Source organism: Nelumbo lutea, chromosome 7 (genome assembly GCF_056320005.1).
Source record: "Nelumbo lutea isolate HS-2025 chromosome 7, American lotus-T2T, whole genome shotgun sequence".
In the NCBI taxonomy this organism is placed as follows: Eukaryota; Viridiplantae; Streptophyta; class Magnoliopsida; order Proteales; family Nelumbonaceae; genus Nelumbo; species Nelumbo lutea.
The window spans coordinates 31,764,911-31,786,948 of NC_142690.1; the positions used below are offsets into that span (position 1 = coordinate 31,764,911).

At 36.8% G+C, this 22,038-nt stretch overlaps 1 protein-coding gene across 3 annotated transcripts in view; it reads right to left on the reverse strand.

Moving 5' to 3' along the window:
• Positions 1 to 1,614: 1,614 nt before the first annotated feature.
• LOC148845987 (uncharacterized) overlaps positions 1,615 to 22,038 on the reverse strand; it is a 39,474-nt gene continuing 19,050 nt past the window's right edge. For 2 of the 3 annotated variants that reach the window (XM_088953434.1, XM_088953435.1), the window contains 12 exons: positions 20,298 to 20,374; positions 17,083 to 17,139; positions 15,212 to 15,271; positions 14,998 to 15,125; positions 13,062 to 13,335; positions 12,901 to 12,967; positions 7,832 to 7,902; positions 7,647 to 7,736; positions 6,377 to 6,485; positions 4,499 to 4,590; positions 2,103 to 2,208; positions 1,615 to 1,969 (listed from right to left, as the gene is read on the reverse strand). In XM_088953434.1, coding sequence (XP_088809560.1) covers positions 1,866 to 1,969; positions 2,103 to 2,208; positions 4,499 to 4,590; positions 6,377 to 6,485; positions 7,647 to 7,736; positions 7,832 to 7,902; positions 12,901 to 12,967; positions 13,062 to 13,335; positions 14,998 to 15,125; positions 15,212 to 15,271; positions 17,083 to 17,139; positions 20,298 to 20,333 — 1,194 coding nt within the window. In that variant the 5' untranslated portion in view covers positions 20,334 to 20,374 and the 3' untranslated portion in view covers positions 1,615 to 1,865. The remainder of the gene's footprint in view (positions 1,970 to 2,102; positions 2,209 to 4,498; positions 4,591 to 6,376; positions 6,486 to 7,646; positions 7,737 to 7,831; positions 7,903 to 12,900; positions 12,968 to 13,061; positions 13,336 to 14,997; positions 15,126 to 15,211; positions 15,272 to 17,082; positions 17,140 to 20,297; positions 20,375 to 22,038) is intronic. The other variant, XM_088953433.1, reaches the window with a different exon arrangement.

Sequence of the window (22,038 nt, forward strand, 5' to 3'; positions counted from 1 at the left end):
GAGATAATGGAAAATAAATTTAAAAAATATTGGAAGAACATTTCTCCCCTTTATTGTTTAGGTACAATATTAAACCCTAAGATTAGGAAAGATGGTTTAGATATTTTACTTGAATCATATTGTGAAAATATGAATATTGATATAGGAAATAAAAAAGAAGAAATTAATAATTTATTTTTTGAAATAAACAGTTTGTATGAATTTGAAAACTTGTACAACATCTTCTACTTTTGACCTTAAGCCCAATAGTAGAAGAGAATTTTTTTTTATTTAATAAATAAAAGGCAAAAATCTACTACTTCTACAACAAATTCATTTACTAAACTTAATTTTTACTTATAAGCAAATTTTTTATAATTTAGGTAAAGGATCAAATAATTTTGATATTTTAAATTGAAGTGAATATTCAAAAAATTATGCAGTTCTCGCTGCCATGGCACATGATCTACTAACCACTCAAGTGCTTATAATTCCATCGGAGTCTTGTTTTAGTGTAAGCACCAGAGTGCTGGATGACAAAAGTTGTATGAACGATGAAAGCATAGAGATGTGCATCTGTTTCAAGGATTGGCTAGATGAAGAAGATAAATTACAAGATAAAAGAAAGCATGATACTACATCGAATATTTCATCCGAAACAGATGATGAAAGTCATGAATTTGACATGTATAGAATTCTTTATTTTTTCAAATTATTGTAAACTTTCTAATTTTATTTAATTTAAATTTGATTTTTTTAAAATTTTTAACAATGTAATTTTGTATTTTCAATTTATAACTATATTGTATTTTTTATATTTTATTAATTTATTCCATTTTCATATTTCATTCATCCAAGCATCCAATGATCCAATCATTGTATTTGTAATTTGTACCATTCAAATTTAAATCAAAGAAAATTCCTATTTTTCTTCCAATTTCTTATTCCATGTTCCATCATTCTTAATTTTTTATTTCAATTTGGTTAAGCATTTTTTTTTCATTTATGTGTTACATAACTTAGATTTCTCCTTTCTTAATTTTTTAAATAGTTCCCAATTCCCAAAGTTCAAAGGAAAATTAAATATTTTAGTTTTATAATTTTACTTAGAAAAGAAATCAAAATTTTCAAAAAACAAAAAAACAAAAAAGTAAAAAAAAGTGTAGCATGTTTTATCCCAAGCCCAAGCCCACCCTGTGGCCTAGCCCGACAAGGCCTGCAGCCTAACACGACCCAGGCCCGCAGCACAGCACAGCATGGCATGGGCCTGGGCCGTGGGCCATGTCGGGCCAACCCCCAAAATTTCCACCAGGGAGGGCAGCACAGCCCGTGACGGCCCATGGGCCAGAACGGCATGGCCCGCCTTTTGCACGGGCTGCCCACGGGCCATGCCATGCCGGCCCAGCCCACTTTACACATCTGCCAGAGCTACTAAAAACAACTATGGTATTTCCCATTCTCTACAATATGCTTCCCAAATTTGCCAATATAGAAGAGAAAAACAGACGTTCTATTTCAGTCCGTAGTATTGTGACTGAGTGGAATACACTGAATCTATTAAAGAAATTTGCAGGAGTCTAAATCCGGAAATTAAGAGAAAAATAAGCACACCATTTAACCATTACGAATTTACGATTATGCAGGCAAAGATGACTCTTTCCTCTACCGTTTTCATTTTAGCACAATTAGGTTAATGATACATCAATAATACAGCTATAATTAAGTTCCTAAAAGCATGATGACAAGTTTGCAGAGCTTTTATAGGAATCACTGTTCTTTTTTTTTTTTTTTTTGTTATCACTCACTGTTCTTACTTGTACCAGATAAATTTAAGGAAGTTATACCAAGTTAGCAAAAAATTAAGGGCGAAACATGAATTAATAACTTCATGTTGCCGTGGTTGAATTGTAAGCAATATCAGCAGATGAAGTGTCCATGTCATTTAGGCCTAGCTCCTCATTTTGCTCCCAGGATCTCTCATATTCTTCAACTGGACATGATATCCAACCACAGTAAGAAAACATTTAGTGGATTGTTAATTAACAGACTAGCAGATGGCAATATAATTGTAAGTTATTCCAAGAACCACAAAGATATCTAAAGACTGATGGCTCGAAACTCACAGCTAAGCTGATGGTCATCTTCAATGGCATCTGTGATAGGTGCAACAAAAGAATTTGCTAATGCATCATCAATAATTAAAATCCAAGGTTGCTCCAAATTTAAAAGCTGTGTAACATAAATAACTTGCATTAGTGGAAAAAATGGTTAATGGAAAGAACAAAAAATAAAAAAAAATAAAAAAGAACGTAGAGTTTTGTAAGGAAACTGTACAAAAAATAGAGAGAATAACAGAGAATATTTATATGGATTGGCTTTAAGGGCTACATCCAAGGGAGAGGAGCTTGAATCCAGCATTCAGAAAATTGCAGTTGTTCTTAAATTATCCCATAACCACTGGATTGAATACACCTAAAACACACCCCAAAGTTATATACAAGTCCTTTATACTATCATAATTATGCAATAGTCCCCAGGCCCAACAAGCTTACAGAAATACCCTTATGGCCCTGCAACACCCGCTTTGAAAGAAAATCCAGATGAGGAAACCCACTTGAGTTTGCAATGTTCTCAATGCTGAAGTATAACACAAAATCAGCATGTTGGAGTAAAAAAATGGAAGAGGCCATGAAATCAGAATAAGCCAACAGAAAGCCAGTGTATACTGTATACACCAAAGTAGATAATAAAACCACGTCAAGAACGAAAGTAAACTAGGGAATCGCCAGCCAAGGTTGACCAACAGAAAGCTAAACTATACAAAACAACTAAGAGGAACACCAACCAGATGCTCTGAATGGTCTCAAAAAAGAAAAACCCACCAAATGAGCGAGTGAGAGAGAGAGAGAGATCTAAATTTGGGTGACCCAAAATCTCTAGAATTGATAAAAAATATACTAACCAAAGAGATCAATTATCTAAATTAATCTGAACAAATAACAGGGAGCTCACATGCACATGGAAGACTTACACACAAGAGTTGGACACCACCTTTAACCCAAAATCTTAAGCCATTAGTCTTTTGCATCTCTTATCTCTTTCCAATGTATGCTCATACACTCGTACATGCATCCCAACTATCTCCCCCTCATGAGCGAGTCTCTTTCCATCCACATCAAGCACTCCCCCTCAAAAGGATTCATCATCATATCACCAAGTTTGACACACACCAACCAAGAGACCTTTGCTCACGACAATAAAAGCCCTTGTTCAACTGCACTGTTCAACAATGGAAGTATCCTGACCATGGATGGAGCCATGCATGGGCGACAAACCTCTCTTGCCAACCACTCAAACCATGGGAAACCAGCAAAGCCATTGGAGCCACTGTGTGCATCCATCAAAACATGTGCCCAACCAAACCTTCAACTCTAATACCACTTGTTAGGGACCAGGGAGAGTCACAAACACTAGAGAGCTTGTATGCACATGTAAAGCTTACATACAAGAGTTAGACACCACTTTTAACCCAAAGGCTCAAGTTATAGGTCAATCCTTGTCCATAAGTCCTTTGCATGTCTTATCTCTTTTCAATGTGGCATTCATACATTCACACATGCATCCCAACAAATAGATACCCATGGCACCCAACAAACACCCATTATCTCTTTTCAATGTGGAATTCATACACTCACACATACATCCCAACAAATAGATACCCATGGCACCCAAAAAACACCCATTATTTTCCTAAACACTATTTGCATTGTTTCACACTGAATACAAGAATCTTACCAGGTCCTAATCAACCAATCAAAGTGGTCCCATCTCAAGTTCAAAACACCAATAAAAAATAACCTAAAATGTTGACAGACTTCAACAAAATATCAAAAAACCACAAATATGTGTTGCATTGATATTCAACACACCTAAGCCTTACAGTTTAATGACTGATAATATTAACTTACAGCAGAGAAAAAGCAAAAACCAGAAAAATAGGAGAAAGTGTGGATAAACAAAAGCAAGCAGATTTATGTGGTTTAGCTAGGAGTTCTATATCCATGGGAGAATTGAGTCTACTATTCAAAGAAACAAAAAGACAATAATGTACCCCTGTATAGACTCTCAAAACCATAATTACATAAGAACAACTATTCAGAATTATAGATAAGCCACTTACACTTAATAATTACACAATACTCCACAGATAAATAAACCTTACAGAAATACCCTCATGTCCACAAATAGCAAGGACCATGTGATCTCTACATTACTCACGGTTCACATGTAATTAGTAATTTATTTTATAACATAGAGTTGTTTTCATAATGTCCAGTCATCTACTCCAAAGCATTATATGACTTTTAATACATTGGCATATCTGTTAATAGCTTACAGTCAGAAGTTCGAAGTTGACTACCACATTTTTGAACTTTGTGAACAAGCAAGTAGCAGCTAAACCACTGCCAATGACATAATTTTCATATACAGCTAAACCAAAGTACATCTTATACATTACCTTGCTTAGTCTATCCCTGAAATCTAGCCATTTGGTTTTTCTACAATCATCAAGACTATCTCCAAATGTGAACCCATGTACTCTCTCAAGATCTGCAAGGAAGTATATAAGATCATGCATTAATCTCCACAAAAATATCTCAAGTGTTGTATATTTGTTAGCCATATCCAAATACTTCCACCTACTCCCCAAGAGAAATGCCTAAAATCAACACAAAACAAAGAAGAAACAAAAGAAAAGAACAAGTAATTGCACTAAATACAATGCCTATAGATTAAAATGACAATCAAACCCCCCCGCTGTGTTGAAAAAACAGATAGTACTTATTTAGGATCTCACATGAATTACAGCAAACCAAAGCAATTTATGACTCAACTGTGAAAATAGCATAGTTGTCAAGGCAACACCTAGGTGACTAGGAATCCCTGGCTGGGTACCTCACCTAAACACCTTGACTTGTACCAATAAGGCACCCATCTAGGCAACTAGGTGTGCACCTAGGTTTTACAAATATGTGTTAATGCATTCTATTATATACTATATATCCTTTAGACTTTGTTTTACTGATAATATACCTCATGCTGAATTCGGCTCATTAACATTGTAGTGGAGACCGTAGTGACAACTAAGTTTTGATTTGAAAAACACAAGTTATCTTTTAATTTAAATGATAAATAAATGGCCAACAAGATAATGTACAAATTGGTACATCGTCTCAGATGGCAAACGTTTTACCATTGTAAGGACTAGAATCAAAGTTTCAGCCTCCATAAGTATATGTTAGTTTTCTAATATAAGGGGGGAAAGTGCCATTTGGAGGCTAAAGAAATTCAAACTTAGAGTAGAGGTACGAAAACAAAGTGAGGAGCAATCTATCAGGGCTACTACATGAATTTGTAATATGTTATGTGTGAAATATATATAGGTCAAAAAAACCTCATTGCATTTGTTTCATAGATTATGAATTAACATGTTGCTGACTAACTAGGTCTTAGAAAGGAAATAAATTAATATTTCATCGATTTAGTTACAAGAAAATCAAAGAAATTATGTAACTAGAAGAAAACAACACAACGCTTCCATGGTTTGCTGTATGTAAATAATGAGAACACAGCTTCAATTGCAGCAATGGTTTTTGGATAGCTTCAAAAAAAAAAAAAAATCAATTGCACTTTTCATAATATCAACTAATAGTGCCAATTGCTGAATTCATCAGAAAAGAACACCCCAAGGAAATATTTCTGCACTTTATTCCTAGAACGTTCAGAATCACATATACAACAAGCAATGCAGACAAGTGGAAGATATGTAACAACCCTCCCTGGTCATATGTTCCACCCTAATCTATAAATTGTTTACTGATTAAAATAAAAAATATATGTTTACAATCCATTGCAAGTCTTTATTGATTAAAAAATAAATAAATCTATTTTTCACTGATGGGGCAAATTTTAATTCTTTCCTTGCTCAATAAAACCATCTAGCTGCCTTTTTTCATCTACATAATAAAGCATGTTCCACTTTTCTTCCCTTATGCAATTCTCACAAATTGTACTCCAGTGCATCAGGTACAAAACATGCCATAACCTCTCACTGAGTATGCAACCCTTGGTAGAGTTAAATTGAAAAGGATCAATTTGTCATTAATACCACCAAAAAAGCTAATAACTAAAGTACAAAATCCACAAGTTTTTCTTTTTTTTTTTTGTACAAGTGAAACCCACAGATATTCAGAAATAGAACAACTTAGATGCAAGTCTCTTCAAGAAAATCATTCAATCTGCATAAAGATACACATAATACAAGAGATAGAAATTGGTCAAACGATAACAAAGTGCTTTGTTCAGGAAACAAAGAATATATGAACAGAGGACTTACTTTCACTAATTTTAGTAATCAAACCTTCTACTGTTGTAACAACTCCTCCTAGTGTGCCACTAGCAAGCTCCAACTCAAGCTCTGGGACTTTCACACATGCAGAATCAGACTGGTAAATGCAAAAAAAAAAAAAAAAAAAAGTCAAGAATAGGAAGTATATCGCAATAAGCTGGCTGCAATTGTGTTTCTGTTCTCAATATAAACCAATTACATTATTATATTTTAATCAATAATCACCAAATATTCTCCCCCAGGGGTAAAATTGCAAGTTGTCATTTCACAAACACCAGTGTTCAGATTTCAAAAACAACATTCACTAACATTCAGTAGTCAGAAAAAGCAGAAAATCACAATTTCATAGTGCTTTTGTCAGAAGTGTTTTGCTTTTCAAATGTCATATGTCAGTACAACTGAACAGCACCTTAGCAGATAGCAATAGGGATTCAAATGGATCGGATTTGAATCAGGGTATATCTGATTCCAATCTGATAGCACATATCCTAGATCTGATTGGATTTCATATATGGCGATTCAAATTCGAATCCCCTAAGGATGTTGAATATCCGAATCTGATCTGATCTGATTCAAATTCTGAAAATTTTAATAAATTATTAAAATAAAATAAACATAACAATTTATATAAAGAAAAACAAAAAACATAAGTATTTTTTTAACTATTTTCAATATATATTAATATGTACATAATTCGATTCAATTTTCAATCAGATCCCATTATCCAATCCGATTCAATCCAAAATCAACAAAAATAAGGTTGGATTCAGATCGGATCATGATCTGATCCATTTGCACCCCTAGATAACAATAGTAATTAGTTATAATTAAAAATAAGAAAAGTTTAACTATAAGGGAATAGAACATAGACTAAAATCTACTAAACAATAAAAAAGAATAAAATAAATAACCGTAATCTTATATAATAGAACTTGGATTGGAGAAGAAAACACTACAAATAATTTAGAATTAGATTGAACAAGAGGGAGAAAGCTAGAAGATCCTACTAAATAAGGTTCTTTTCTGCTGGGTTTTTATTTGATTTTGTTTTGTGGTTGGTGGTGGGGAGATGAAATCAACACATAATTGGAATTATCTCTGCACCCACCGGAAAAGAGAAAAACTAGGATCCTCAAATTTCTGTCCACCCTTCAATCTATGGGTTCCTTGGTTTACCTGTGAGAAAGAAATTGACTGTTCCTTTCTAAAGCAAAAAAGAAATGTCTAGAGAAAACTGAGGAAATCAGCATATACAAACCTTTATAACATCCCGACTTAGATCACATGTTTTCTCCACATGGACTGTTATTCTTTTTCCTTTTTCAGAAATTTGACCACCAGGTTTTAACTGTCCAGTACATAATGATCATAATAATGAGAGACAAGAAAATAAAAAGGAACAAAGAAAAGAAGCAAAACTCTAAGAATATAACAACCACAAACCTCAGAATTGCGGTAACCACAAGCATCACAAGATGATGCCATGACAATTACTTCTTGGAAGTATGGAATATCTGTATGTGGTTAAAGCTCAGCATTCCATGTGAAACAATAACTAAAGAAAAATTGCCAGACATTGGTTCAAGTGAAAACTAATTTTATAAGCTATGAGGTGATCCATGCAGATCTGCATAATAATATGCATCATTCTTAGATTATACAACTTGGAATCCATACTTGTACGGCTACAATGTATTTTATGTTCTTCTTAGAAGTTTTGACCATATATGATGATTACTCTTTATCCCTGTGACTTGTAGGAAACATTTTTTATTCGAGGGTTGTGATTGAAGGATCATACCAATGAGATGGGTGGAAAATCTGGGTTTGTGAGGGAGATTAAGTGGTGAAGACCCATGGTCTCTTAGTGTTGCAGTCTAAAAGTCCAACAGTCGGCTTATTTCTGAGGGTACAAAGGTTGAAGACAAAAGCAGTTTAGGGATTTGGGAAATGTTTCCCATAAGGAGGACGGTGATCGGGGTCTCGATAAGTGTGGTGGCAGTTGGGATACGAAGGAAAAAGGGAGCCATCAAAGTGATGCTTCGGTTCTTTCCTCTGGTAACCATAGTGGAAAGCATTGGGGTTGGTGTGCAATTGGGTCGGGTGGGGCTTGTGAAGGGTCAGAAGTTTAAAGAGGTGGGACCAGAGGAGGTTTAGAGAAGAGGTGGAACAAGGAAGAAGAAAAGCCATTTTGGTCAAAGGTGGATAATGGTTTGAGTAGATTTAGACAATTGAGGTCTCGTTGTATTAGGAAGGGAGACTGGAACCAGTTGTACAAGTTACCGATAGATTAAATAAGATTTAGTTTTAAAAGGGAACTTTGATAAATAAACGAACGAAGCAGAGTTGGACCAAGAAGAGTACAAAATCCAGCAAAGAGAGCAAGAAAGAAGCTTTCTGAAGACAATGGGAAGAAGCTCGTCGGTTCTAGCAATAATCATCTTAATTATGAGGTTGGTATGGTTTCAGGATCTTTTCTGTAGTGGATCTCATGTGCGGAGCAACGATTTTGTCACTCAGGACAACGTCCTCAGCCCATTTCAAGAATTCAACATTTCGTTGGTAGAGTCGGGTGTGAGAGCTTCAAAAGAGGGTGTAGAAGGGATGGAATTGTGGGTGAGGGGAGATTTGGGGGACAGCGAGAAGCATCGAAACAACATTCTGATGACCAAAGGTTTTGTTAAAGCCGAAGAGGGTGACTTGGTCGGAGGCATTGCTAACAGGTTTACCCTTATAGATGTGCCTTCATCCAATCTTCCTGTTAGTTTTAAGATGGTGGTAGTTGTTAAGCTGGGTGTCAACTTGGGTAATAGGAGGAAGAATCAGGGGACTTTGGGTCTGAGGAAGTTTCAAGCTTCTAGCAAGATGCATATTGTCCATGCAACTAAAGTTTTCTTGAGTCTGAAGCTTGGTTGGGTTGGAGCTGGTCCCACAAAAAATTTCAAAAAGGTTTACAAGAGAAAGAGTGTAAAGTTGAAGTTGTCGAAGGTAGTTGGTCCTGGTGGGAGAGAACAATCTCGTCTTTCGAATTCGAATACGTATCTGGTTATTGCTCAACAAGAACTTATGAATCATGAAGAAAGGAAAGAAGTGGATTTGAGGACAGTTGGTACACCCACAGAAGAAAAATTGGAAAAGAAAGGTGGTTTAGATGTTGAGAAAAATTATTGAGAGGAATGTTAAATTGGAAAAAAAAAAACTTGGTCTTTTCTCCTTAGGAGGTGAGGCTTTTGTTAAGGAAAGCCTGTGAAGATTTCAAGAGAAGAAGAGAGGATAGTTTGAAGATTGACACTGTGGGGGAAGGAGGAGAGGCTTGGAATGAAGCAGACGGTGGGAGGGTTGATATGCTCGAGGAGGAGGATTAGTGGAGGCTAGGGTTTGCCCTTATATTGGTTTTGGTGTGCCTTATGTTGTAGGATCAAGGTTGTAGGGGTGTTGGGTGTTAGATTCAAGGGAAGTCATTTTTTAGGTTTGTGTCTTGAGATTTTATTGTTAGGATGGTCTCCTTTATCTAGTTGGTTACCACTGGTCACCTCTCCCATGTATGCTTTTTTGCTTTTCTTCTGTAATAAATTCTCTTTTATTATCAAAAAAAAAAAAAGACTGGCTAGTGATCCTACTTATCAAAGAAAAAAAAAACAGGTCAGTTAGTGATCCACATATTTTCAAACTTAGTAAGTGTTGGGATGCACCTGTGAGTGTACAAGTCCTTGGATAGAAATAAGAGAAGCAAAGGACTTATACATAAGGATTGGCCCACAACCTAATAGCTTAAGCATTTTGGTTAAAGGTGGTGTCCAACTCTTGTGTGGAAAGACCTCCATGCAATGCAGTACATACGAAGCAATAGTATTCAATCAGAATCAACCAACATGAGAAACCTGTCCAATTTGTATACAAAGAACGGCCCTGCATCTTGGACCATGTAAACCTTGCATTACCAAGAGATAAATCTTCAAGGGAGCAATCATTGATCCAATGATTCAAAGATCTCATACTTCTTGAGATTCACGAGCTTCTGCCCTTTCATCATTGCAACAGCTATTCTACTTTTATAATGCATCAGCTGGCCTTGACCAAAAAATAGGCTGCCTTCAAGAGAAGCGTTTTGGGTGATTGACGGTTTTTTCTTTTACTTTCATCAGGAGTTTTAATAGGGTGCCAATTGAATCTAGTTGTTTTTCACAACTTCAATTTAACTAGAAATGATTTGCAAGGTTGGAGCAAGTCAATTGCTTAGTTTAACTCAATGTTTTAAAAACCGACTCAGAGGACAAACCATTTTTTTGCCTCCGAGTCGCAAGTCACCGGTCGGGTCGAATGGTTTAGACCGGTCCACATCATATATATGTATATATGTATTAAGTATATATATTTATATATATACATATGTATATGTTATACATGTATATACATGTATAAATATATTTTTATCAATAAATAATGTATAAATATGTTAGATGTATTTTTATATTTAATTTATAATTTTTAACACATTGTTTTAATTTTTTATATATAAAAATATTAAAAATTGCAATTTGAGGCCAAAAAGGGGGCTTTTTGCGAAAATAGTGGGGCAAGGCGCCTTGGAGCACATAGATCTCGAAAAGTTACCCAAAATAAAAAAAAGCACCCCAATTGGACATCAGAGTGCAATGTTATGGCCTCCAAAAGTTTGCATACATTGAGTGTGCAACCCGCGACCCGGTGACCAGGTCGAACGGGTCAACAGTTGAACCAGCTAGGTCAAACGGTTCTTGACCAAATCAACAGTTTTTTACCATCTGACAGGTCTTGACTGAAACGGACCCACAATCTTGGTCGGGTGATGGTTCGAACGGTTCAACTGACCGGGTCAACAACGGGTTGAAAACAATGGTTTAACTTTCTGATTTCATAAGTATATGAGCAAGAGAGAGAGAGAGAGAGAGTAAGAGGAGTCCCAAATAGGGCTATACTTGTTCTGCAATGCAAATATGTACCATATTGAGATTATGATAATGATTTATTCCAGTCCTAGTAAGTGTAAGAAATCATTTTTGTAAATACAATGTCTTGGTTTTTTTTTTCTTCTTTGTACTTGATCTAAGCTTATCTGTCTAAGTCCACAGAATCAGGGGGCTATGCTCCTTTGCTTTTTCTCTTTCTTTGTAATCATTATCTTTTTTTTAAGATAAATAAAAAATAAACTTTATTAGAGAAAACGAAAAGGAGATTACAGCAGGGTGATAAGGAATCACCCAGCAAGAACAGACCCAAAATATGACAGACCCACCCTAACAAAAGCCCCTAAAACAGAGAATTAACCCTGCAGACATACCAAAGCACCTTAAGAAACAAACCCATATCCAATTACAAATATCACAACAAAATAATGGAGGTCCCTACCACCAACCCCAAAAACAAACAAGAGACTGAAACCCAGAACCTCCAAAACCTGCCAGAAAACACATGAAAAAGTCATCCTGAAACCAAAACAATCCAACTGATGAAATGCTCAAGTTAAACTTTATTCATTTCCTCATTATGTCCACTGTCTAATATAGAAATCTCGTCTCATCGGGGTAACTTTCTTTATCTTTCTCCCTTTATTTTTTAATCCCGCTCCATATATTCCCAGCTTCAGTCTGGTAAAAACATATGAAACTTGTCTATTTTGATTGGTTTTCTGTCTTCTAAATCTTCTTACTGCATTAGGGCATTTCTCCCCCCTAGTAGATCCCTCCCTCTGAGCATTAATTCTTTCTAACTCAAATATGGCACTCTTCTCTAACAATCGATCAGCACTCAGGTCTTCTCTACCCTTCCCCTCCTCTACATCTCCATCTATCTTTAAACTTCCAAACACCTTAGTTGTCCCTGAACCAGAATCAGCCGCCCCCTTAATCTTCTCTTTCATCTGGACTCTAGTATTTTCCACCTCCCTAAAAGCTTCCTTTGCAAAATCCTCTCCCCCCAAGAAGAATAAACCCAACAATTTACTGACCCTCACCCGTGTTCAGCACCCTTTCCATATCCGCAGATTTCTCAACTTCGTGAGTCTCATCTATGGCTACTTCTTCCTCCTCTGTACCTGCTGCTCCATCCTCTTCACCTGATCCTGCATCCTCTTGCAAAGGCCCGGTTCTGTATTTGTGTTTCTTGTCTTACTAAACAGGACGGGATCTCCTTTTCTCCATTTATTTATTTATTAATTTTATTAACCATTGGATAAAGAAACTAATTTCACTAAAAAACCACTCCCCATGGATAACTTTAAATTTCAATCTGTACACGACTAGTGTACATCCTAGTCTATACATGTAAGGTTTCTTATAGTACAAGGCTTACATGTATAAATGCCTATGGTAGAGTTATAAAGAATTACCTTACTTTTTTCTCAAAAAAAAATCAAATATCAATCAAGATGTCTATCTTCTAAAACTGAGAAAAATGGAGATAAACCATGTCAAGTGACTGGAAAAAAGAAATTAAAAGAAAGAGAAAGGAAGGTTGGAAGAATTTAAGGATACGGGTTACAAACATCCGAGTTTCACATCTGGTGCCACAAGCTCCACAAGTTGATGGGAAAGTCATCACCTGACCAGGAAGGTAAAGAGATGATCAATAGAGCTAGAGCATAGGGTATGTGAGAAAATACAAGTAGCATTTAATATCCTTCTATTAGGTGTACCTCTTCTGGTGCAGAATACCTAAACAAGGCTGCAGCAACTTCCTCACTATTGCCCTGAGCAATAGCTCTATGACCACCAAGATCTCCAATTGACCCATGCGGCTCTCTCTTTACATTGGAAGCACATATCCTGCCTTCCAATACTTCACTTTCACGCTGAGGTCCAAGTTCACCTGAAGGTGATGAATCCACAAGGAATCCTAGAGATGCCTGTTGCTCAGGAGTCCGCTCATAAAACTTAATTGTTAGTGATGGATCTGTAGCTGGCGCAAGCCTGTAATGGAATATATTCAAAATCAGACAAAAAGGAATCCAGCCAGTGCATGTCAACAACATCATAATAAAAGAAGTTAAATGGCGCAAACATTACGAGTGAAAACATATAATAATTTGGTCTACCCACCTTTTTTTGATAAAAGGTATAGAAATTTTATTAATTCTCAAAAACAAATCCCTGTACAACAAGAGGCTGCTATATAATGGAAGCTTACAAAACACTACCCCTGCAATATTGGAATGGAACCTTTGGTCTGCCCACATTTGTGGAACCTTTTCCTGGGTCCTTACAAGGCCTGTCCATATCCAACTCCTTGGTGCCTTCATTTCCATCTAAAGAGATATGGAGTAATCCCGTGCCTCTTAAGGGCTTTCTGTTAGAATGTGTATCAAGAGAAAATCAACACAAGCAATAAACTTCAAAAGAAGAGACCTGGTTGGTGTCTTTTTCAAAATGTTTGCATTTTGTTTTGGTTAGTCGAGAGTCTTATTTCCATCTAATAACCTCCTGTTCATTTGTTTCTTGTATTTGTGAGTGTTTTTGTCACCTTTTTATGCAAGTGGACCCCCCAACTGATGTAGTAGAGTAGTTTAGTCCATTGACATTTCCCAACTGATGGAGAGGCACAAGAGCAACTGTTATTTGGACAAGTTGGGAGGAGCAGAATGCAAAGATCTTTAATGGGGAATCGTAAGGAAGGTTTATTTGATTGCATCAAAATTAAAGTGGTGCACTGGATGAAAATTTTGGATATCTTTGGCCTGTTCTCTATGAATAATATCCCTAAAGGCTGCAGAGTAGTAGCCAATTCATCACCCAAAGGGGAACTTGTAAAACAGAACTTTGATGGATGCAGCATTGGCAATACAGGCCATCAAGGGTGAGAGGGGTCTTTAGAGATGCAAATAGCACTGCGATAGCACTGTTTTCAAGACATATTGGGTGTGGGAACTGAATAAGAGCTGAAGTATTAGCTGTAGTGCAAGGACAGAGGACAACAAGGCAACTGAATCTGAAAGATATTGTAGTGGAACTGTGGAAGGAGACTATTTATCAAAAAAAAACTGTGGAAGGAGACTAAATTTGTGATCAATTGGCTTAGGAACAACAGAAAGGCAATGTGGCAGCATAGACAAGTAATCAAGGAGAAATTTTGGCTGGCCAGGGAAGTACTTATAACCTTTCAATGGGTGCACAAACCAGCTATTTCAATGGCTGATGCTTTCACTAAACAAGGGGAATATGTGGAACAAATGATTTGGACACAGCTGTAACGCTACTACTATAGCAATGGAATAGCTGGCTAGTCTGGCCTATTTTGGAATTCTAAGCCCTGTACATGATTTATTCTCTTTTAATTATTAGAAAAGTTACATTGCCTATAAAAACATACAAATGCAACAAACAAATAAACACATGGCCTAGAACAGGGCAAATTGGTATCGTCATTTTGGAGAAACCCCATCAAGAAACCATTTCAAATATCTAAGTGGAAAAGAGAGGGAAAAAGGTAATTTAGACAAACATAATAATCCCCTAATCTATCTAACATAGACAATCATAATAATACTCAACGTTAACCATTTAACTAACCAAAATTCACTAAAATTATAATGAAAATATGTAAAATTCACATTAAACCAATAAAACAGATCTTACGGATTCTCAATGAAACTGTTGCCAGATGGATCATCCAGAATGAAGGTGAATGATGCATCCCCAATTGCACATGATTTCAATTTTGTCAAGAACTGGTCTAAAGCTTCAGCTGTCCCAGGATCCACTTTCTGAAAAAACCCAGAACAATGGTGTAAATAAACTGAGAATTAAAAAAAAAATACAACTCCTAAGAGAGTACTTGAAATTTCAGCACCTTGCGTTCTTCTTGAAGTGCCTGCAATTCATCTATAGCTCGCAATAATATCCCTTCCACCTAAAAATATTCTAGGCAGGTAAGACAGTGCCTGAGGGAAAAATCTTTAACAGACCACTAGAAAGGGAGAATCTATTGAACCAGAATGATGTGGCATAATCATACACCAAGTGAAATGGTATAAACGGTTAGTATAAAAAGATGGCTTATGAAATTGTGTTTCTAAAAAATGCATTACCAGATAAGAAGCGAAGATGATACAATTTCATCTACGAACATTAATGCAGTTTCACCATAACATAATAGATTCTATGGGCTATTGATGGAACATATCTCCTTAAGTATCGAATATTGCTGTTTACAGTTTAATGTATCTGGATTGTCATTAGTGAACAAAAAATTAAATCAGGAAGTAAGGTCTCAGGTGCAATGCAAAGAAAAATGGCATATGCTAAATAATCTTTATGTACTTTATAGTAATGGCATGGCAGAATGTTTAAGCATCATATATTTTTAGTAAATATATGGCCAGTAAACAGACAAATGGAAGAGGCAGAGGACTGGTACAACAGAAGACCAAGAAACATAGAGACACTTGCTATCTATCCCTGTTTCAGGTACTTGTTTCTTCATTGTGCTCTCCATATTCCTCATCCTTGTGGTTACCAAATTCCTTCTATAATTAAGTCTTGCGGACTTGACATGCTCTCCCAATGAGATGACTTCCATCCTTTTGGCATGCAAATATTTTGTTTCCTATTTCTCACAAACACCATCAAAGATATGAATCTCCCCTTTCATTCTTGTTTCTTTTCATATAGTGTGTTCCATTCCCTTTCAAAGAATTTTACCATTGTGAGTATTGATTTGTGAGTGTTGCTTCACCTACAAAGCCCTTAAGCCATATTACTGCTTCCTCCACAAGGAAGATCATTTCTCTTCCTCTTTCCCTGATTTTGAGGATACAGCCATCCAGACCAGATACTTCTTCCATGAAGAAGTATATCATTTCCAAGTTCCACCTGAAAGACTTTCTTCAATTTTCCTTCCTGAGAGATTTCCCCTTCTCTGCCCCTTTCTTCGTTTCCCTTTTTTCTTTCCATATATCCTAGCGTTCTCCCTCAAGATAGAGTAAACATGTCAATCATACCCTGGATTTCCGCTTATCATAAACATGATATTTCATGATATTTTCTAAATTGGAGTCTTAAGAGGGATGGCAAATCCTGGCTCTAAGACATGTGAGGCCCTTTTATACATAGACTGAATGAATTGAATAGAAAGTGTTGACTTCATCATAGTTACCTTTGGTTATATGTGCTTTTCCTCTATCCTTTCCATGAGCCCAACTATACACTCCTTTCTTTCTTCTTATCTCTATTTTGTTATCTGAAATTCTGAATCACTTCCTCTCATAATTCATATCCTTAGATCCCTTATTCTTCACCTACCTTATGCTGAAACATAGTGCATCCTTCCTGTACCTTATAAATTTTGTGGCACTGTCCCAGTGTCCCTTATATATATGCTCAGGCTGCCCCAGGTGCTTATTCTTCTATTCTTGGGGCTTTACATATCCTAACGTATACGCTATATAGTTTCTCGTTAATGATCAAAAAAAGGAAATGGCACTTCACGATAATCTTTGTTAGCAATGGAATATATCAACACTTTTTAAGCAAAGGGTGTTAATTCGAAGTTCAAAATTTTCTTCAACAAGTAAATATTTCTATAGAAATAAAAGCGGGCAGTATTTGTAACATATGAAGCAAACACACGAGATGCAAAATGATATGAACCAAAGACAGCTAAAGAATGTTATTGAATAATTAGACTCTATTGGAATAAAAACCAGGATGAAAGGGGAATACCGTAGATAGTGTGCCACGTTGAGCTTCTGGAGGAATCTCAAAATCCAGTTCCGGAATCTTTTTTGTGGGGGGAAGACAAAAGTGTTAGTAAATTGCTTAAATACATTCATGTACAATAACAGAAAGAAAGAATAATACTAAGTCACCTGGTTAAGTTGAAAGAAAAAATCAACCACAAGAACAGAGTAAAAAGTATTCACAATTATCAACCCTGATAAAGTGAACCTTTTAAATTTTCACAAGAAAAGAAACATGGAAAGGGTAAAGCACTTAATTGATAACTAGATATATTTCCAAACTTGATTCGACTAGATCAACAAATAGTCCATTAGAAGTAGAATTTTTTTCTTTGGAAGAACTAGTTCGGTTTTGAATCATGCAATGTTTATGGCTGTCAACTTTTTTAGAACTTTTTTTTATCAATAACTGTGAAATTTCATTAGATTTGAAAAATAATATAGTACAGTGAGTAAAACCAAAGAGAAGATAGTGAAAGATAAAATAACTTCTCTCTCCCCTTAGATACACCCTTCCCTTACAATTGTGCCCAGAACAGAACTTGTCGTCCCACCCCTTGTTTTGCTAGAGAATCAGCAAAGGAGTTGGCACTACACTTGAACCAGTTGACAGAAACTTCCATATCCCTTGTTAGCCATCTGAATTTTTTCTTTTCATTATTGTAAACCCACATCTTCATCTTAGCACTGTGCAGCCAATTTGCAACCAGTTGGGATCCCCTTCCACTACTAATTTCCTAATATTCAAGGATCTTGCCCTTTGAACTCCTTCCATCATTGCCAATACCTCTGCTCTGAGAGAATCTCCCTCTCCTACCGAGCTTGAAAATAGAGCTATTATTCTCCCCTTAGCATCCCTAAATGCACCTCCAATTCCTGATGGTCCTGGGTTTCCCATGCTACTACATTCAAAGTTAAGTTTGATGGACCTGTTTCTGGTGGAAACCAAAAGTGTACAGTGGCAGGTGTACAAGGAGCAGATTTTGCTACTTCCTTCCAATTTCTCAGAACACCATCCGTAGCTACACTAGAAAAGGACTCAAGAGATCTGAGCCAATGAGCCACCCTGACCATTATTGTTTCAATTAGGTCTTCCTTGTTCCTTTCCTTGTCCAGAAATAATATTGAATTCCTTCTTCCCAAACTGTCCATACTATTGCCACTCTAGTACATATCCACATCAATCTTTCCCTCTTGTATGGCCATGGAAAGAATGAAGGGTCAAACAATCGTTGCACATCAACTGGAGGATAAAACCATTCCCAAATATAGGCAGTAAAGGAACAAAAAATAAGTAGATGGTAGCAGTTCTCACCATTAGCTTTGCATAAGACACACCAATGAGGGGATAAGCTCCATCTTTTGTGCTATCTTTGAAGCAAACCACAAGTGTTAATCTTTCCATGGACAGCCTCCCAACAGAAAGTTCCAATCCTAGGGGGAATTGGCTTTCACCAAAGCTCTTTAGCTGGAAACGAAGGCAAAGAACTTGTGGAAGGGTGGGATAGAGCTCTATAGAAGGAAGCACAAGAGAAGAAACCTGAAGGAGTGCAAGTCCAAATTCGGCTATCCGGTTTAGAAGGTTCAAAAAAGACTTCCTCTAGTAATTGGAGTAAGTTCGTCACATTTTGAAGCTCAAAATCCCTAATACCCCTCCTAAACCCTAAATCCCAACTTACTCCATTGGTAGAGTTCAAGGGAACAAGGAACTTGGAAATAGGCTCATTTTTCAAACAAGAGAGGGGAATTGTTCTTTCAAAGGGGAGGAGACCAACCAAGTGTGTACCCAAAAAATAACTCCATTATCACTACAAAGATCATACCTGATAAAGGGAGTGAAAGAAGGTAGGATTTTCTTGATAGCCTTCCAAGGAGATGCACGACTTGCCCTTGTGAATGCTCCAGCATCCCATCCATTATCCAAGACCAAATGAATGCTTGCTATGACCTTAGCCCATAATTTCTCTTTCTCCAATGGCATTCTCCACAACCATTTTCCTAGTAATGCAGTATTCCTCCTTTGTATGTTCCCTATCCCCAACCTCCCTTTGTTTTTTATCCCTACATGCCACTTCCCACCTTACCCTAGGATCCCTCTTACTTTTCCCTGGTTCCCATAAGAAGTCCCTCACTATCTTCTCTAACTTCTTCTCCATGCATGCACCTACTGGAATCCTGAAAACTGACAAGTAATAGACCGATAAGTTAGAAAGGGTTGACCTAATCAGAGTAATCCTTCCCCCCAAGGATAAGTACCCTTTCTTCAAAGGCGCAAGCCTTTTGGTAACTCTTTCTATCACTGGGTTCCAAAAGCTTACATCTTTAGGATTAGCACCAAGAGGTAGGCCTAGGTAGGTCAGAGGCCATTGAGCCATGCCAAACCCCAAGATATTTGCACATTCAGCCATCTTCTCTTCTGTCATGTTGATCCCAGCTATACAACTCTTTTCAAAGTTTATTTTCAGATTTGACATTCTAGCAAATAGTTGTACTGACAATTTCAAGTTTTGTATTCATTCCATTTCACCTCCCTCACAAAACAAAATTGTATCATCTACAAACTCTAAGTGGGTGATAGGCACATTCTCTTTTCCCACTATCCACCCTCACGCTAAACACCTTGAATCTGCCCTTGAAATGATCCTACTCAAAACATCTGCAATAAGAGTGAACAAAAGGGGAGAAAGGGGGTCTCCTTGCCTAATCTCACACCTAGCAGGGAAGAAATCCACCACTTTACCATTTACCAACACCGAGTAGTGGCAAGACCTCAAACAGCCCCATATCCATTTACACCATCTATCACCAAACCCACTGAAGATCTGGCATTTACTCATTTCATTTAGAAACCACAGAATCCAAGCCAAAGAAACCCAAATAAATTTAAGTTTCTGCTCAGCATGTTTCTATCTGCATTTATTATCTTGCAGTGATAAACAAAAGCACTACATAAAGCTCAGGTTCTGAAAAACTCATGGAGATGAACATGGAAAAAGAGACAACTAGGATAATGATAATTATACAGTAGAAACACATGATGCTTTCCAGTTCGGTAGACATCCAAACATAAGAATTAAATTACATGTGATGAATGCATGCTAAACAATAGACCCAAAACAAGTAAAAGAAAAAAGAAATATTGTTTCCCAACAGACAAGCAATTGTAGTTACACTATTTAGGGGGAATATGATGCAGACCTGGAACAAGGGAAAGGAATCATGGAAACAAATCATGTTTCTCCCAGTTCCTCATCCAGTGTGGTCTAGCAAAGTATCTGAAGAGGCAATATTAAGTTTTATCATTGCAAAGTTTACAGTTGCAGCCTTGAAGGGATGTCATATGCATTTAATGTATCTAATAGTCACAATAGTAGAAAAAATCATAATAAGGTTTTCATAATTTTAAGAAATTGAAGTTAAAGGTTCATCGCTTTTCTCACCCCAAGGATTTAAGGGTCAAAATTTGTCAGACTGATATGATTTTGATTTCATTTATTTAGTTACCTATCCAACAATATGTAGCCTACCCCATATAATTGGGGATAAGGCTTGGATGATGATGAATTGCCCATCTAACAATGCAAAGATCTTACAAATGCAATATGATTTATGATACGGAGGGACGAAAGAGAGGGAGAGGTGCAGTGCTGACAGTTGACATTGGGAAGGTTGGGAGAATGGTTGGAAGGATGAGTGTGTTGAATGTTAACCTCCTAGATAGATTCGTTGGATTGAATTTGGATGTAGACAATGTAGAAGCCTGGATGATCCTTTAATAGGGGCATGAGAAGGTTTTGGGGGTCAGGAAGCTGAACGCAGGACTATATGTCTTTATGTTCCACAGTAGAGGTTGGGTCGAGGTGGTGTTGGAAGCTGAACGGGAGATGGAGAAGGACCTTGACCTCAGATTGGGGTGGTGGTTTCCTGTAGAAGGCACTTTGATTGAAGAAGGAAGATAAGGGTGGTTTGGATTACGGTGGTTGGAATTCCATTACATGCATGGAGTTGGAGTATCATCACGTTTGAAGAGATAGAGAGATATGGCGGGAGTTTTTTTAAATATGACGATAAAAACTTAAGCTGGAATAGATTGGACATGACCAGAATACTGGCAGAAGTGGAGGAGATCGTTGATATTCCAGTCAAATTGAAGTTGTTATTTGCAGGGGAAATGTATGATTTAAGGTTAATCACAGAAGGAGAAGACGGCACATCTTCAAGCTTGGCTCAAGGGAACAGCGGGAAAAGGGAGGAGTCAGGAGACGGAAAGCAAAGGTTTGATAGCAGAAGTGAAGCTCATAGTGCAAATGACCGGAAGACAAAGGGACATTCAGAGGAAGAAGTAATAAGGTGGATTAGTGGTAATTAAGCAATATATGAAAATAAGAGGTCATGGGTTCAAGTCTTGTTAATCACATTTTAAAATTTCAATTATTCAAGGACCTAGGCGGTTTCATAAACCAGGACTGGTTCATTGGTTTTACGATTAAACTGGCCAGTCTGCTGGTTTTCAATAGATTTTTAGCAATTACGGTTATTGGGGTTTGACCGAACCAGAAAAGGTCTTGGGTCACAATTCAACCAGTCCAGTCCGATTTCCTAAACACTGATCAAGAGAGTCCCTATATGGTTTTGACCCAATGAGTCCTTACTATTACCACCCCAATTGATGGCTCCTTCTGGTTGGAATTTATTCAAAACAAAATCTAGAGTTCCATCATTCCCGATTGTTCATAAGATGGCTTCTTTCATACATCTCTATATGATTTTTCTACTTTTCTTTCTTGGGAAAAAGAAAGATAGGTGAAATAATACATTTTTATCTTGTAATGGGTTGCACCAAGAACCAAATAAGTAAATAATATGATTCCATATACGGTTTACAAATGAACAGGAGAGTACTAATTGAAAGGCTCTCTCACAACTAGCCTTTAGCTAA